We start from the raw sequence: 18,716 nt of genomic DNA on the forward strand, positions 1-18,716 counted from the left end.
TGTGTAGAAGAATTAGACAACAGAGATACTTCTGTCTTCTAAATCTGCATAGCTGAAGCCTCTTTTGCATTTTCACTCTTTTCTGTTATTTTTTAACCTTATTAAAAGGAGAAAAGACAGAAACTTTTGTGGCGTTCAACATTTTGCAGCCAGTTCCCATGTCTTGATTTTTTGCAAGCTGAGACCCAGTTCTTCTGGTATATAAGCAGCAGGTAATTCTGGAGGCTGAATTACTGTTTCAGAGAAGATGGCTTAATCTTTGCTTGATTCATGAAGAGAAACAGAGAAAGAGTGGAGATAACAGAGTTAAAACATTCTTCTTCTGCGTTAACATAAAAGAAGAAAAACCTCTGTTTTCCAGTTTATCTTCCAGATCCCAAGGGTAAGAATGCATAAACAGAGGGGAACATTGGTTTTGTTAACAAAGCCCAGCAGACCACCAGATAACAACCTTAAATATTGCACTGTAAATAAAATATGTAATTTAAGATGCTGTTTTATGTGCATCATAAAGTAAGTCTGGAAAAAACCTGCAACCAGAGTAGTTGCAGAGCTCTAGTGACATTTTCACACATAGGTCATGTAACTCCACCTATTGAAGCAAATTCTAATCATGTGAACTTGCTCTGAGGTGCTTTTCTTTTTACTTGTTTCTTCTTCATTCAGTGACAGTATTAAAAGTCATGTAGGTTTTGGCGTTGTCAAGAGTGGTGTGGGGAAAAGTAGGCAGGAATGCTAGTGGCAGGCCTGGAGGAGGGGCAGGTAGCTCCTGGAGCTCCTGGAGGGTGGAGGCTCCAGGGCAGAACCTGAACCTAAATTACTCAGAGGGTCTCCCCAGCACAATGGCCCCACAGTCCTTCCTCCATGGCTCGTCTTAACTAGAGGTATTCACCCAAGAAATTATGTGATCTGCAAGTATTACTATGAAGAGCTGATTTTGCATGAAAACCATTAAGTCCTCTCAATGTATTTATAATCAGGACATATTTTTCAAATGGGTTATTATGTCCCTATACATGTTCCTAGCATACCTACACCAGATTTTGCAAGAGTCCTTCTGACTAAACTTCCATCACCTGTACTCCATCCTTGCATGAATGTAAACACATATCTTATAGCCAAATTCTTAAGAAGCAGATTTAGGACACAGAAATCATCAAGGTTTGGATGGATTTGACCGTCTAACTGTTTTTTCTTGTTTGTTTTTTACTGGTGCGTTCAAATACCCTAGGATGCACCATCTGCTTGAAAGTATGGTACTAATAAAAAGGCCCACTGTGACAACAGTGTATCTGACAACAAGTGTTAGTAAGGAGGATGGAAAACAACTCATGTTCCTGCCTGCTAATAAATAATGTCTCTTATTTTTCATTCAGGTTTTGCAAGAGCTCAATCTCTTTCAACTTTACACAGAACTGCGGAATTGCCAGAGTTGGAAGAGACGTCTGGAGATAATCTGGTCCAGACCCCCTCCCAAAGCAGGGTCAGCTAAAGCAGGTCACACAGGACTTCATCTGGGTGGGTTTTGAACCGTCTCCAGAGGGAGAGACTCCAAAACCCCTCTGTTCCAGTGCTCGGTGACCCTTAACATAAAACTGTTCTTCATGTTGAGATGGCACTTCTTGTATTTCAGTTTATGGCCACTGCTCCTCGTCCTGTCTCTGGGCACCATGGAAAAAAATTTGGCACCATCCTCTTGACACCCACCTTTGAGATATAAACTTGTATGTTTGCTGACATCCCCTTCAGTCTTCTCTTCTCTAGATGAAACAGGCCCATTTATCCCCTGTTAATATTCCTAAGGCTTCATGTAATGACAATTTTCCTACTTTAGTGGTTTTGGCAGTTTTCAAGGCCAGAGGGTCAGGTCCCAGCTCCCTATGGATCAGACCACAGCTGTCCCAACGTGGATACCTGGCAGCAACAGGGAACTGCCTCTTCCATGAACAGCACTGACCCGTGTCAGAACCAGCAGCGCCGCCGGGACCCAGGCTCGCTCTCCTTTCTCCAGTTTAGAGAGAAAGGCCGGTCAAATCACTGCCCCAGAGGCCCGAGCCAGGGGCGCCCGCTGGTGTCGTCCCCCCCCCCCCCCAAGACTACAACTCCCGTCAGGTCCCGCTATCGCCGCGTGGCATGCCGGGCGCTGTAGTTCCCTCGGGGCGGATGGCCAAAGCGCCGAGCCAGCGGCACCCTTCCCACTCCCGCCCGAACTGCGTGTGTGTGCGCTCGGGAGGGCGAGGAGCGGGGGTGCTGCTTCTCCCCGCTCCGCTCCAGCCACCGCTGCTTGTGGTGTTCTTCGCGGGGGAAGACAGACTGGATCGATGAGCCGAGACCAATGGTGTGAGGTTCAACAAGACCAAGTTCAACAAGACCCGGCGGTCCTGCACTTGTGTCACACCAACCCCCTGCAGCGCTACTGGCTCGGGGAAAACTGGCTGGAAAGCTGCTCAGCAGAAAGGGGTCTGGGAATGCTGTCAACAGCAGCTGAACATGAGCCAGCGTGTGTCTAGGTGGCCAAGAAGGCCAATAGCATCCTGGCCTTTATCAAGCATCATGTGGCCAGCAGGACCAGGGCAGTGATTTCCCCCCTATCTATAGCATTGCTGAGACTGCACTTGAGAACTGTGTCCAATTCTGGGTCCTTCGATGCAGGAAAACATTCAAGTGCTGGAGCGTGTCCAGATAAAAGCAATGAAGCTGGTGAAGGGTCTGGAGCACATGTCCTGTGAGGAGCGGCTGCGGGAGCTGAGGGAGTTTAGCCTGGAGAAGAGGTGGCTCAGGAGGGTCCATAGCTCTCTCCACAACTGCCGGAAAGGAGGGTATGACTAGCTGGGGGTCGGTCCTTTCTCCCAGACAATTAGCAATAGGATTAGAGTACAGAACCTCAGCTTCCACCAGGAGAGGTTTAGGCTGGACATTAGGACTAATTTCTTCACAGAAAGAGGGATAAGGTATTGGAATGTGATGCCTAGGGAGCTGGCGGAGTCACGGTCCCTGGAGGTATTTAAAGAACGACTGGACGTGGCACTGAATGTCGTGCTCTACCTTACAGGGTGGTGTCCGGTCACAGGTTGGCCCCGATGATCTCGGAGCTCTTTTCCAACCCAACTGATTCTGGGATTCTGACTCGCTCTAGCCGCCAGGGCGGGCGGGAAGGCTCTGTGGGTATGCCCGTGTGTTTCCACGTCCGCGTGTGTCCCGCTGTCTGTGTGTGTTTGCGCGCAACGACCCGGCGGCGCGCGGGCGCATGCGCACAGGGAAGGCGGGGGGGGGGAGCGCGCCGCCGCCGTCGTGCCCGCGCAGGGGGCGGTGCTGTCGGGGTGGGGAGGGCGCGGGGCCGCGCTCGGGGGCGCGCAGCGGCAGCGGCAGTGCCCGCCCTCGGCCCGCTCCCCGCCGGCAGCGCCCGCAGAGCCGCGCCGAGACACCGCCCGCCCGCCGTGAGGGAGCGGCGGCACCGCCGGCCCTCTCCGCCCCTCCTCCTTCTCCTCCGCCTTCTCCGCCTCCTCCGCCCTCCCCCCTGCCCCTCCTCCCGCCGGAGCGAGCGAGCGAGATGGCGGCCGCCGGGGCTCTGGCGAAGCACGAGCAGATCCTGGTGCTCGATCCGCCCACCGACCTCAAATTCAAAGGTGAGAAAGGGGGAACCCGGCGCGGCGGAGGGGAGCAGGGCGGCAGCGGCGGGGTGTCCCGTTCCGCCTGGGCGCCGGGCCGCCTCCGGGCGCCGCGTTCCCCGCTGCCTCCCGCGGGCGGGCCGCGGTGCCGGGCGCTGCCCGCCCGCCGGGGGATGGGGGGCGCCGCCGAGCCGGCGAGCGGGATCGGCCGCCGCCATCTTGGGATCCCGCGGGGTTCCGCGGTGCCGGGTGGGATCGGCCGCCTCCTCTCTGCCCCTGCCCCCCCCCCCCCCCCCCCCCCCGTCTCCCCGCCCGCCCCGCTGTGTCACCGCGGCTCTCGTAGGCCCGGCCCCGGGGCAACGGCCAACGGCGCCCGGGGACGCGGGTGTCGCTCTCCGGTCGGTGGCGGTGCGGGCTCCCTCTGGCAGCAGCGGGCAGGAGAGGCCCTGGAACGGGCGGTGGAAGCCTTGCGGGGTTCCGAGCTTCACGAGGCTGCCATAACGTTTGGCCTTGTCCCACTTTTCCTCTCAGGCGTGTTGGGGCCCCGGTGTCCGGGCCGAGCTGGTGCGGCTCTGCACCATCGGTGCCCGGCACCCGCGCCCTCGCCCCGGTACACCGCAGCCCGGCCAAGGGCTCCCCGCCCTTTCCCCAAAGCTGTCATGTCTCTGGAAGGCCGTCAGTACGCAAACAGGGAGCTCGCCTCTTCCCTAGGAGTGAGGGAAAAGGAATGCTTGCCTTTCGGAAGTTTTAAGTGTGCTGTATGTTGCGTGCCGACCGCATGGCTGTGACTGCTGACGTGCCGCTGTCAAAATAGGTCCCAGCTAGTGCTGGTATCGTATGTGTCTGTGGTGTTTTCCCTCCTCATGAATTAGGTAGTTGTGAAAGGAAAGGCTCTGTCGGAAATGAGTGATCGTTGAAAGGCAAGGGCATCAAGAAAAGCCTGTCAGAAGATGTAGTTTTTGTGATGCTATCCTATACCTGTAAAGGACATTGAGAAAAATCTCGGAACCTTTCAGATTTGGAATCATCAGTATTAGGTGGGGTTTTTTTTTTTAGTAGTAGTTAATATTCTGGGAACTTACTTTTTTAAGTGTTGCGACTGGTGTCAGCACGTATGCATGCCTAATCTTTATATTCTTCTGTTTTCCAGTTTTAGTAGGCTCATTTTTCATTGTTTTAGAGGACAGAGTGGAATTTATGACGTTGTAAAAATCTTCCACGGACAACTAAAACAAGTGATTGTTTGTATCAGAAAAGAACACTGTATTCTCCCAAAATACCTTTGGTCTGGCCTAGCATTTAGATAAATTAGTAAACTATACTTGTTTTATTGATCCATCAAATCAATTAAACCTGAACATCTAATTATGCATATGAATTTCTTGATAGCTTCAATTTTAATGTGCTTTCATGCACAGAATCAAAACCCTTTCAGGAACTTGTCATTTTCACTTGGGTTTTGTGTTGTTAAAATGCTGCCGGTCTGGCAGCACTCACATTTCAGTATGCTGTGTTCAGAAGAGGTTGGTGCAAGAACAGGTTGGGGGAAAATGCTTTTTTTTTTTTTTTTCTTTAAATAAAAAAATACTGTGGTTTATTCAAAGCCTGCAAATATTGAGATGTCTTTGAGCTGGAACTAAGCCATATTGGTGTGATATGGAAGAGTGTGTTGATAGAATAAATACTAGATTAGAAATTCTGTCTGTGTGAAGCTGTTGTCAGTCAGTGATCTTCATTGTGCTGTGTGTTTATGCACTTAGAGCGTGAAATGTGTGTTCTTTAGGTATAAACTTTGGTTTCAGGCTAATGCATATATTGGAAAAATTTCTGTAGAGCAGACTAAGCAAAAACAAAATATGAAACATAATTAGGTTGCAGCAGACTCTATTACTGTCCTATTGAAGTAATATACTATAGAAAGTGCTATCAATTGAGAGAACATCGAGTGCACTCTCAAGAAATATTTTCTAACTGTTTATTATTTAGAGGTGTTTAAAACCGTTTGTGGGCCACAAACTAATCCAGTTCTAAAGTACTGTGTTGAAGAATACAATATTGGCAGTAGGAAATTCTGAGTGTCACCTTTTGAAAAGTAATTGGTTAGTAAGAAAGAGAAAATAGGACTCCGAATAGATGTAGCATAGTGTAGGAAAAGCATAAAATTTAGTTAAAAGAATAAAACCACATTTTTTCAGTGCAGCAGGTTACTTGAAGTTATTGGTACAATAATCTATTTTTATTCTTATTAATACTGTTGATGCATATGTAACAGAGATCCAGTTTAAGTCTAAACATTTGAATTGAACAAATAGTTCTGTTGGTTTTTTTGCCTCAGGAAGTTATAATGGATTTGCTGACCTTTAGGGTAACAGTGAAATAGGTGCACCTTTACAATTATTTCATTAAAAGATATGTAGTGCTTATCTTAAGAAGTTGTTAACAAGGCTTTAAATTCATCATTGCCTGATGAAATTGCTTTTTTTATTAATATAACCTAATTTACTCTGTTAGCAAAAATAAGGTCTGTAATACATTTATCCTTGAATTTTATTCAGCATGATTCAAGGGGAGTCCTAAAGAACATGTCCTGTGGTAGCTAACACATTACATAGTTCCCTTGGTGTCCAAAATTGCAATCCTGTTGTTATAGTGCTTGTAGTCCTAGAAATTTTAGTAATTAATAGTGTTTGGGTCATGGTTAATTCCCTCTGTCCCCCTTTGGTAGGTAAGTTTCTTGGGATTCTGAAGCTATTAGGAATATCTTAAGAAAAACCACAAAACAAGTAAGTACTTTTCATAGTGTTGTGCAAATATGACAAGGGGAAAAATTGTACTTACAAGTGATGAAACCAAGAGGCAGTTGGTAAACTATGTAATATCACTTTCAGACGCTCACTATGGAGCACTGAGAATTTGCCTTGTTGCAAAATTCTGGTCTTGTACCCAGGTTCTTCAGCCATAGTGCTCCTTAAGGTTTGGCTTTCTTTTGTATTCTGATGTATTTTGTCTAATTTCTGAAGTCTGAAGTTGGAGTTTATTTAGGACTGGAAGAAGAATTGAAACACAAGACACTTAAAAGCAACCCATTTGGAAAGTGGAACATCTTACTGGTGACTTCTTCATGTGACTCATTCTTGTAATCGTTGTTGGTAGCTCTGGTTTAGTGAAGATTATGGGAATCTGAGAGTTAGTGCCCCGTGAGTAAATAAATACAGGTTTTTTAAATTTTTTTTTTTTTTTTTTTTTTTTTTTTTTTTTTTTTTTTTTTTTTTTTTTTTTGTAAGCAGTCATGTAGTTTAATAGCAACATTTGAAGTTTTAAGTTCAAAAATTCGTAGCACTTATGGAAACTCCTTCCTTAAGATGAAGCAGCCAGTTTTGGAATTTTAAGTTACATGGATCGAAGTTGGTCTTGGATTATGGTCCTTTTTAAAAAAAAAAACTTTTAAAACCTCTCCAAATGTTTAAATCAGCCACAAGACATGCTTCTGCAACACCTAATTGAAAATCAACACTGGTTGATTTGATGAGCTTTGGAAGATTAGTAGATGGTGTTCAGAATTTGAATTTCATGTGATTCAGAGGTGTCTGACTAGCAACACAAGATTATAAAAATGCCTGAATATTCTAAATTTATATCCTTTATTCAAGTTCCTGTTTACAAGTGTGTGAAATTACGTTACCGTTGTAAATATCTCAAAATAATGAACCACTGTTTTCCTTTAGCAGAAAGGAAAAAAATTTGGAATGTGTCTGTGTGCAGTAAAATTTCTTTTTGATGGGTTGAGTTACTAGGAGAGATCAGTGTGACAGAGAATGTTTAATTTCTTATTGTTGATCTGAATCATAGTCTAGAATTGTCAGTGTGTAAAATCAGCTATTGGCTGGTGTATGTTCGAATGACTTTTCATGGGAGGTAGAGAGTGCTTCACTCAAGTCTTGCGGCTTATTCTGAAATGCAGATTTCAACAACCTTTTAAATAATACAAAAATATTGCTGTAGATTATTTTGTAATCATTACACTGCTATTGGTAACACTGAAAGCCACAGGATATGTGTTGCTGCAAATCGAGAAGGTGGAATTTAAAGGCAAAAATAGCTCAATGTTAAATGCATCCCCTGCCCTCAAGGTCTGTTACCAGAATTGGCCTATGATGCCTTTTGGTGTAGGCAGAGTTTGAAGTCCTCAAATGTGATCTTACTGCCTTACTGGTGTATATCTTGATTATGTCAAATTTTATGCCTGTTTTCACTCTCTTCAAAGTACCAGTAAATCTGTGATGTCCCAATTTTCTAAGATAGGTTAGAAAAAAAGGTGATTGGGATGTCAGTTTTCTGGTATCTTCATTCAGGAACATTTTTGAAACTAAACAGTGGGAGTGTAGAGGGGGAAAAACTGGTTGTAAGTGATTACTGATATAGTTATGACTTTCTGATACTTTGAAATGGTTCCATCTAAGTTAGTATTTTTGCTGGCTGAGAATTGCATAATGGCAATAAAATGACTCAGTATACCACATAAAGTCCTTTTTTTTTTTTTTTTTTTTTTAAATACAAGAGCTGTTCTTGTCATTGTTGCTCTTCCTATATGTGTACTTCTATCCATTGTTTAAAGGCTCAAATGTAGTATTTGCTAGTATTTTAATTTCTTTAAATTATACGTATTAATGGAAATCGAAGCACAGGATGATTTATGGGAATGTGTTGAGGAAGAAAAAGGAAGATAATGTTTTTTACCTGGTATTGCATATTAGGTGGAATGATGTTATATAATTGTCTCTACCACTGTGCTAGACTGCATTTAAGACTGCCTTGTAAAAAGGGAATTCTGTTGATCTGTGAAGTCAGGTGTATTACAGCGTTAGATTATATTTTGGCAGAACTAGTTTGTTATTTAAGATTCAGTCGTGAAATATTTTCCAGTGGTGATCGAGGTGTACAGCAGTGAAGATTTAGAAGTTTTGTCCTTTACCTGAAATTTATAAGGCTCTGTTTTACTTAATATTGCTGTTGCTTCACTAAACAGTGAAACACTATCCAAATCTCTCATCTTGTCCTTCTCGTGTGTACCAATGATTATTGGTATAAAAGCTTCACCTTTGCATTGTAATTACTATAAAGTGCCTACTCATGCTTCTTGTTGATATCATAAGCAGGTGTTCTAGATCACCACAAGACATTTTTATTAATATTATAAAGTCATTTTGTATTATGCATGGACAGTGTACTGTTGTTCAAGGCCAGGTTGAAAAGTAGAAAGTTTGAGAAGTTTGAGAGGAGCTGTTTTATTGCATCTGTAAATAGGTCTGAATATTTAGTGCACCAGCTGTCCATTGTGGAAATATGAATTGTTTCTGGTTTGGCCTGACCATTGTTGGTGAACGTTTTACTTTCTGACCAACTTCATCTTTGGGAGATGTTTGTTAGCCAGATCTTTGTGACCATCAGTCACTAAAGTGTTTTACATACTACCCTTATAAGCCATGAATTCAAGCAGAAAATTGTCTTCTTTCTGAAGAGAACTTGCTGTATTAAAAGCAGAAAACCAACCCCGACTAATTAGATAAATATTTCACTTTTCAGTTTGGAACTTGTCAATTTACAAGGCTTGTGGTGTCAGATGAACCTGATAAGTGAGTGTAAGCAAATTTCCTTAAAAAGAAAAAAAAAGAATCACCAAAACAGCTCCACTAAGATAATTTCTAATGTGGTATTTTTGAAAATAAAAACGCATAAGCACAAGTTAGAATTTTGCTAACTTTGTTTTTCTTAAGGTGGTAAGACTTCACTTGGGGCGTGGTTATCTTGGCCTCTAGCTTCTCTTGCCTATTAGTGTTGTTTTGGATTGTGTAAAGTTATTTCCTGGCATTTTAAATTATTTAGCAATGTAGATGTCATATTTCATTTTAGTATTTGAAAGTATTTAGAAATAGATGGTTATGTAAAGGAAAATAGGTATTTTCAGTTCATTCCTATATGAACAAGGACTTGTGAATTAAGATAGTTTGCTGAATATTATCCTGCTGTAGGACTTCTTGTGTTTAATAACATGAAAGAGGAAGAAAATAAAAAGAAAAATAATTGTTTGCATGACATTTAAAAAAATAGTCAAATCAGAATTTTTCTCCCCTTTGTCTCTCAAAATGTGGTCTTGGATTAAAATCTTATTCTGACACTTCAGCGCTTGAATTCGTCTGGTCTCAGTAGTAAGCAGAGCTTTAAAGGAAAGAATAAAGACATTGGGGCAGATGGAACATGGGATAAAATGCAGTGTCCCAGGTGGAATGTGGCAGTCTTATCTGAGACTTTCTCTATCTCTGATATTGGGGATTGCCCTGACCCGTGTGCAGGACCTTGCACCTGGCCTTGCTGACCCTCATGAGATTCCCATGGGCCCACCCTTCCCTCCTGTCAAGGTCCCAGTGGATGGCATCCCTTCCCTCCAAGTGAATCCACTGCATTGCTCACTTGGTGTCACATGCAGGCTTGCCAAGGGTGATGTGGCGTGCACTGTCAGTGTCATTGATGAAGACACTGAATAATTTTGGTCCCAAAATGCATCCCTGAGGAATACAGGTACCAGGGATCTGTACTATACCAGGGATGCAGATACTGAGGGATACCACTTGTTGGTGGTTTCCACTTGAACGTTCCGACATTGGCTGAAACTCTTTGGGTGAACCACCCATCCAGCTCCTTGTCCATCTAACAGTCCATGCATCAAACCCATGTCTGTCTAGTTTAGGGGTAAGGATGTTGGAGGGGACCATATTAAAGGCCATACAGATGTCCAGGTAGGTGACGTGTAGCTCTTCTCTTGTCCATTGATAGCCACCATAGAAGGCCACTAGATTAGTCAGGCATGATTTGCCCATGATAAAACCATGTTGGCTGTCACTAACTCCTTGTCTTCAAAACATTTTTATATATTTTTGGGGAAAGTCTGTTCCATTTTTCCTTGATGACCTTGATACGGGTGGGAGTGTGCTGGTACAGCTCACTGGTAATGCAAGGTTAGGAGCTGTGATGAATGCAAAAAAAAATTGGATGTGTGCTAATAATAAAGCATTTTCTCAGAAGTGATGAAAAAGAAGTAAAACTAGTGACTAGTACTTAATCATGGGTTTATTGTGAATGTGACAAATCATGAAATGGGGCAAATATAGGACTGTAATTTTGTAGTGAGGAAAGTATTAATGTCAAGGTTTTTTGCTTTGATGAAGCTTCATCTGAATGCAACCCTGGCAACACCTAGTCAGATAAATTGAACCCAAATGGGAATGATGCGAAGACAGCTTTATTAACACAAGTGAAGTAGAATAGCTTTAGCTTGTTAATCTTAGCAAAATGAAGACTGAAAGGGGATCTGATTGCTATCTATAAATACATCAGCAAGGTAAGCACCAGGGAAAAGAAAATCTATTTAGACTAAAGGATAGGATTGGTGGAAAAATGAATTTGCTTCAAGTGGCTGTGAATGTATTTAGATCATTAGAAACTTAGCTGAATCTGAATCATGTCAATCTGAACCAATCTTCTAAAAATTGTGGGCAAAAATAGGTTTAAATTCATCACATACCATCTTACAAAATTATTACTTTTATGTGGACTTCAGAAAGCTTCTCCTAGGTCATGAGTTGACAATGTTCTTGAGAGTTTGATAGGACATTAATGGTACACAATTGTGTACTTAAGCTAGAGCAGGTATGTTGTGCTACATTCCAAGACAATAGCTTGACTGAGATATGTTTAATTTTTTTTCCTTTGTAAAAAGGGATATCCATGAATTTAAATATCATATACATGGGAAATAAACCTAATAATTCTAGTCCATAGGGATATTACATTAATTTAACATGTTACCATGTTTAACACTATGGTGCTAATAAGGGCAGTAAACATAGTAGATCCACTGAAAATAAAAACTGTTTGGTTTTTTAATTTGAATGTCCACTAACCTTCTACCAGGCATATTCTATGTTGTATATAGCTTGGGTTGGAACTCAGCTGCTTCTGCAAAAGTGACCTGACTGGTCCTGAGAAGTGTGTCTGCATTAGCTCAGCTCAGCACTGGGATGTGAAGCTGATGAGGAAGTGGAGTTTGTGGTCCTGCCTGATCGGCAAGACCAACTAAATGCCACTCCTGTTCGAAGCAGGTGCTTGTTTACAGGAATGACTACATGAATGTAGGAAATGATTGTACATTTCTTTCAGTGGCTTGGGAAATGGAGAGCTGTAGCCTGTGCTTCCAGAGACTGAAAAGTCACCCTGATACTGCAGTGATCTGTTGGTGTGTTTGGGAGGCAGTTCAGCATCAGCTAGACCTGTCTGTAGGAGATTTTAATGTCTGATGCACAAATTTGTTTTGACCCGGCTCTGTAGTATGAGCTGAGGTTGGATGCCATGTAGCAGTCCAACAGCTAATTTTTGGTGGTGGTTGTTTGTTTTTTTGTTTGTTTGTTTTTGTTTTTGTTTTTTTAAAAGAAAAAAAACTCTGGCCTTTTGTCCCTGCTGGGAGACTTGGGAATTTGACTGATTTTTGACGTTACTTTGTTACTCTGTTGGGATACTGCTTGCAGGGAAACCTTGAAAACCACAAGAGCTTTGGTGGTCCGTTCAATGTTTGTCTGGCCTCTGATAGCCAGTTCTTGGAGCACACGGGGAAAAGTGCAAGGCAAGAGCTTTTGATCAGGTCTGCTGTGGGAAGACTGATTTTCTGTGTGCCACTACAGCTGTCATCTCAGATGATTACAAGTGGTCTGATTACTGCTATAGAGTTTGAAGAGTGTCTTGTATGTTGCAATGCAGATCAGTTAGGTGTATCCAATGGGAGATTTCTTACATGACGATGCATATTGCATTTTAAGCTGCTGGATATTTGAATATTTTGAGCAGCACATCTGGATTTTTCAGCATCACTGAAGTAAGTTGTAAGCTATAGAAGGTTAAATACAAAGCAAGTTTAAAGGGACAAAGGAAAGGGAAAACTTTGGTGTTTATTTATTTAATACTTGTTTATTTATTTCTGTTGATCAAATATGCTAGTATTCTGGAAACCTAAGAACCTCTGTAAATATCAAACTCATTAGTTACCCTAGCTTATGCAAGCAAAGAGAATAGTTGCACCAGCAGGAAGGATTTATAACATAGCCCTTACTGAACTAAATCTATACTGGAAGATTGTGTGTGTATATTAGTTGCTTCAGGACTTTGGGGGGATAATTTGATGGTTTAAATGTTCAAGTTTAGCACCATTGAAATATTTCTGCTGTTCTTGTTATTTCAGCAGTGCCTTGGCATGAATAATACTTTATTATTAGATCCTGAAGACTTTATCCTAGTAGAATTAAGAGCCACCAATTTTAGTATGCTCTTAATATGTCTTTGGCAAGAATGACAACATAATCAAGTAAAGCTAAATTGCAAGTAAGAAATTCACAATGTTATGGAGGTTAAGTTTAAGTTACTAGCATCCCTTTGATGTTAGTAACCAGACAGTTTTTTAGTAATAGCACTCTTTCAATGGGATAGATATCAAGAGATGACATATATGACTGACCTGGGCCTAGATTGCTAGATTTTAAAGCTTAAGCTAGACACCAGCAGTAAGATCTTTGGATGAAGTTATTCCGTGTTAGACCATCTTATTACTAGTGGTGTTTTGTTGTTGTTAAGGCTAAAGAAACCATTGCCCATATTTAATGTTAAATGCAGGACAGTCTACATTTAGTCTGTATTTTATCTAATGTATAAAGAAAATAATGTTCTCTTGACCTGAATTCCTGGTAATGATCTGTGCCTGTACTTTACCCTTGAGATAGATGCTTACTGCATTTCTGCTGTGGTTTCTTGGCTACTAACAACATTTCAGTCACAAGCTGGGGTGAATAAGAGGTTTTGATCCAGAAAGAATATATAAGGAAATGTTTTGTCTGCTTTGAAATGTCACTGTGTTGTATTTTTGTCTTTTCTCTGTCAGAAAGGCAGGCAAAAGGTTCAGCTCCCGTTTCTCTTACACCAGCCCCCAGTAAAGTGTGCATGCTAGCGTCTGCACAAACGCCTCTAATAAGCTGTGTAGCTGTATGTAGCTGTATGCAGACTCTGTCCCTTTGACAGAGGAAGATGAGCTATTTTAGGATTAAAAAATGGGCATTATCTCAGCATTTTTTAGAAAGAAAAATCTATGATAGACACATCAGCAGCATGAATGCTGACAGCATGTCATCATGGGGAGCTCAGATAAAATCTGATGTTACCCCTTGTAAACATGGTAGCCTGGAATCAGCCCCCCTGGAATTGTGGACATTGAGATGTGTCAGCTTTCTTATAAAGCCTCTTTTGCATTCTGTATTTTACATTCAGGTTGATGATAAAACAAATGCCAGGTAGAATAAGAAATGAAAGATTCTGTAATGCTGTTCTAATATATTAATATCTTCCTGAGAGCCATGGTTATTTGTAGGTATAATTAATCTCTCACCTTCATCCACTGATTATTCCTGATCATTCATATCCATGTTTAAGTATTAATCCATTAAACCTAAGCTATTATGCTTCATAGACCATGAACAATTTTAGTGTAGGTGATTTGTTAGAGTTGGGATTTTTCTTCCAGTTGGAGAAGGTATTTGAATGGTCATGGTTCTGGTATTTCAAGAGGAAGGAGTTATTTATGTTCATTGGCAATGCATGTTATATATTCTCTTCAGATTTTTTTTCATAGAGGTCTGAATATTAATTTCTTAAAAAGAATTTATGGAAATAAACAACATTCCCCTCACTTTCTTCTGTGTCAGCTGTGTCACCTATGCTTTTTTCAGAAAGTACTATAAAATTCGATTTTGAGTAATAAAGTGCTTTGTATATATTTAAGATTAATTTTCTTATCTGATAGTCAAGGTAGTTTTGACTAGCTGCAGAACACAAGTATTTCTGATTTTTAGATGTCTTTTCTTCAGTACCTCTGGTGGAAGATAATCTGGTCAAGGAATACTTAAGAAAGCTAGACATACTAAGTCCAAGGACTCTGGTGGAATGCACACATGAGTGCTGAGGGAGCTGGCAGGTGGACAAACAAGCTGACAGGAACCTTGTGAAGTTCAACAAGAAGTGCAAAGTCCTGCAGCTGGGGAGGAGCAACCGTCCAAGCACCAGTGCAGGTTGGGATCTGACCAGCTGGGAAAGTGGTTTTGCGGAAATGGCCCTGGGCGTCCTGGTGGCCACCAAGCTGATCATGAGCCTGCAATGTGCCCTTGCCACAAAGACAGCTAGTGGTGTCCCAGGCTGCGTTAGGAGAAATGTTGCCAAGAGGTTGAGGGAGGTGATCCTCCCCCTCTGCTCAGCACTAGTGAGGCCACGGCTGGAGTGCTAGGTCTGGTTTTGGGCTCCCCAGTACAGGAGAGACATTGACGTAATGGAGAGAGTCCAGAGAGGGGCCAGGAGGATGATGGACTGGAACATCCCTCTTGTGAGGAAAAGCTGAGAGTTGGGGCTACTCCAGTCTGGAAAACTGAAGGCTTAGGAGAATCTTACTGATGTATGAAATACCTCGAGGGTAGGTGCAAAGAGGATGGATATGTGCCCATTGCCTCTGGTCTGCTCATGAGCACCACCTTGAAACACAGGAGCTTCCCTCTGAACATGAGAAAACACATTTTTACTCTGAGGGTGACCAAGTAGTGGCACAGGTTGTTGGAGGAGGCTGTAGAGTCTCTGTCTTTGGATGTATTCAGAAGCTTCCTGGACATGGTGCTGGACAGCTGGCTCTGGGTATCCCTGCTTGAGCAGGGAATTTGGCCCAGATGACCTCTAGAGGTTCCTTTCAGCCACAGCCTTTCTGTGATTGCTATGTCAAATGATGGGAAGGAAAAACAATTATATTTTGGCCTAATTAAGAAATTCCATATTACATATTACAAATATAGATAACATGGAGTTTTCTTAATTTAACTTACTCTTTCTTTACTCCATTGTTACATTTGATTCTGGCAGAAGGATTTGCTGAAGATCTTACTCTGTTCCTCTCAGGTGTATCCAAAAAGTCAGTTTACTTGGTCTCAAAATTTGTCTTGCTTGGTTTACAATATCACTAATTTTATTCTACTGGCTTGAACTTATTTCTCATTTAATAGGCCTCAAACTGTCAAATGCAGTAAATGAGTTCTTTGTCTGCCCAACATGACTTTATTGTGCTCTCAAAGAAAACTACCTTGTTTGAGTTTGTTTTAGTTAAGGTGCATTGAAGTGTTCTGTATGTTTCAAGTGCTCTTGGAAATTCAAAGGTGATGCAGCAGCTGTGAAAAAACAGCATTCTACTTAAAGCATATAATCCTCATAGTTTTTGAAGTTAATACTGTAACACATTTTAAGGAGTTTGGATTCCTTTTGCCAGTCTGTGTACTTTTTTAATGTGTACTTACATTGTTTTTAGATGTGGCTGAATGTATCACTTTGCTGTGCCAATTTACAGCTTAAATAAACTTCAATTCAGTGCATGAATTACAGCGTTGTCTGGCAGGCTCGGCTTAGATATTGCTTTTGCAACAGCTACAGTTCATTGTCTTAAATTGAAGAGGGCAATATGCTTAACATTTAAGCTGTTTCATAAAATGCTGTTGGTTTTGTTTAATAATGCATGCTCATTTTTGTACAACTCTGCAAGTTATCTGCCTTCTAATTATCAAAGATTTTGTGTAATTTAATAAAATTATAATTTCTTCTTACCCAATTTTAGGTAGAGATGGCACTTTAAGACAGGCTTTTTGAGTACATTATGACAGCCTTACTAATTTTGAATGGAGCTTCTTGCTGACCAAACCTGCCCCCATCTTGGAAGTGCTTTGTTTGCTCTATGCTGCCGGCAGCTAGAGATAACTGCCATGGGTCTCACCTTTCCCAGGGGTACCAAGCCCATGTAAGTTTATCTAAGCTCTCCTTCCCACACTAAGAAGGCGTGTTCACATCATTGTGTTTTCCCTGATGTTTGACCATTTCATATGGTAGAAAAATGGGTTTTGAAGCTGAGACAGTGAAAGAGACCTGAATCTGAAGCGAAACTGACACCGTTGATGAAAAAGATCTCTGTACAGGTACTGCCTGTCTAGTAATACATATATTTTGGTTTTACTGCAGCATAACTGGCAAGCTTGTGACAAGCTGGGGAACTTGGCAGTGTTTCAGCAGTAGAAACTGGCTCTGCAGAATCTGTGGCATTTCTTCCTGCCCACTAGTTGCTGTATTCCAAGCTGTGTAGTTGTCAGAGGCAACCCTGGCATTAATGCTGTGGTGACTGCACTGCAAGATAGCTGAAATAGAAGCACAGCACATAAAGTTTTTTGGATGTGTCCGGTATTTCTGAGTGTCATTAGGCAGGTATCTGTCCTTCTTTTCTGAGGCCCTCGTAAGTCAAAGTGATGGGAAAACTTGTGGCATGAATTGTCATTGCTCCATTCAAAACCAGTTGGAACAAACTGGCACTCTCACAACCTTCATTCCAGGAAGATGCTGTAATTGGTGTCTTGAATTTACACTACTGAGAGAGTTGTTAAATTAACTGTCCCCTCTAAGGTAACTCTTGACTTCCAGAGGTTATTAGATTGAGATTACAGGTTTATAAAACAGTGATCTCTTGTCATAAGACATCATGTTACATTGGTATATAGCCTGAGGATTTTAGTTGAATTACCACAGCTTCTGTGTTTACAGTTAGACATAAGCCTGTCTGAGATTTAAGTGCTTAAATAAAAATCTGCTTGGACCTGAGAGTCATGCAAGCAGCAGGTGCCATGCTATTTTTGAGATTATAATGCTGCCCTAGTGTAGCTGAATATTTACTGAGATGAAGTGGGTGTGCATTTGTCCATTTTGATGCCATGAGCAGAATGTTTGTATCCATCTTTACCAGTCCTTTTCCTTGCTTACATGCAGTCTGTGTAGTAAGATCCAAACATTTCTCCTTCCTGGTTCTTCAGGCCCCACATTTTTCCGCAAGAACGGTGGTAGTTTAGGCTTTTGCACTTAGGCTGTTAGTGCCAGCTTCTACTTCCCCACTCCTCCAAAGGTGGGGGTGCTTATGTTTGCATAATAGTGAACTCTGGAATCTTCTTCAGGTGTTACAGTGTCTTTTTGGAAGGGTATGTCATGCTAACCAAGATCATGTGGCTCGTCTGTAAGATACTAGATTTTTTTTTTCTGATTTACTAACCTTCTGTCTATTCCTGCCTGTCCCTGCTCAGGTCCATGCTGTGAGTTTGCCACTAAACTACCAAACAGCTGGGATCTGCAGAGACAGTGAAATTGTCATCTTTTCCTTTTGTGCACCAATTTGTTACTATCTGTTTATTAAATTTGATGGTTGCAAGTCTTGACAGACTTTATAGAGCTATTTTCTTTAAAGCTCTTAGAAAGGAGGTGAAAGGTAAAGCTGTCATAAGCATCCTCTAGACCTTGGGAAAGATTTCAGTCACCTCTGAAGTGTCTTGAGTCTAAAAAAAATGTCCCTGAACTAAAAGCTTTTTTTTTGTGAAGTATCCAGGAAATGCAGAGGAGGTCACTACATTCATGTACCTGGGAAAGAAAAGCAGATTTCATTTAATTATCTGAGGTGTTGAAACTGACAGTAAATATCAGAATAATTTTAAGAATATTTTGAATCCTGTCTCATTATTGCACACTATAAAAAGGCAGGCATGAAGAGACCTTTCATGTCTCAAAAGAAACAGAATGTCTTTTATTTTAGTTGAAGAACCAGTTTATCATCAGTTTATAAATTCACTGTTGCTTTGTCTTGAAACAAATGGGTTTTGAATAGTGTAGCTCCTTTTCTTGATGACTTTTGGTTTTCTTTTGGTTTTCAAAATGAGCCTCTGCACTGTGTCCTTTTTTCCTTTGTGCAGAATGTCCTTAGTAAAAGTAGCTGAGAAGATTGAGAAGCAGAGCTTGGGTTGCCTAGAGTTGCAATTAAAAAAAAAGTAACTCTCAAGTTTGAAAGTCAGATTGAAGATGCTGTTTGCCTCTGGGCACTGCAAAAGCAGTGGTTATTAGATGATTAATAGCTTCGGTGGTTGTTAGTAAAACTCCCAGAATAACTTCCTCAGAAATGTGTGTGTA

General features: G+C 41.7%; 2 protein-coding genes across 3 annotated transcripts in view; both read left to right on the plus strand.

Annotated features, from left to right (window-relative positions):
* RAB31 (RAB31, member RAS oncogene family) overlaps positions 1-1,695 on the plus strand; it is a 74,278-nt gene extending 72,583 nt beyond the window's left edge. For both annotated transcript variants that reach the window (XM_040078203.1, XM_040078242.2), the window contains exon 7: positions 1,377-1,695. In XM_040078203.1, coding sequence (XP_039934137.1) covers positions 1,377-1,492 — 116 coding nt within the window. In that variant the 3' untranslated portion in view covers positions 1,493-1,695. The remainder of the gene's footprint in view (positions 1-1,376) is intronic.
* A 1,697-nt stretch (positions 1,696-3,392) lies between these two features.
* VAPA (VAMP associated protein A) overlaps positions 3,393-18,716 on the plus strand; it is a 28,103-nt gene continuing 12,779 nt past the window's right edge. The window contains exon 1 of the mRNA XM_040065044.2: positions 3,393-3,626. Within this exon, the coding sequence (XP_039920978.1) occupies positions 3,551-3,626 (76 nt within the window). The 5' untranslated portion in view covers positions 3,393-3,550. The remainder of the gene's footprint in view (positions 3,627-18,716) is intronic.

The sequence above is a fragment of the Hirundo rustica genome, chromosome 1, assembly GCF_015227805.2.
Source record: "Hirundo rustica isolate bHirRus1 chromosome 1, bHirRus1.pri.v3, whole genome shotgun sequence".
NCBI lineage: Eukaryota > Metazoa > Chordata > Aves > Passeriformes > Hirundinidae > Hirundo > Hirundo rustica.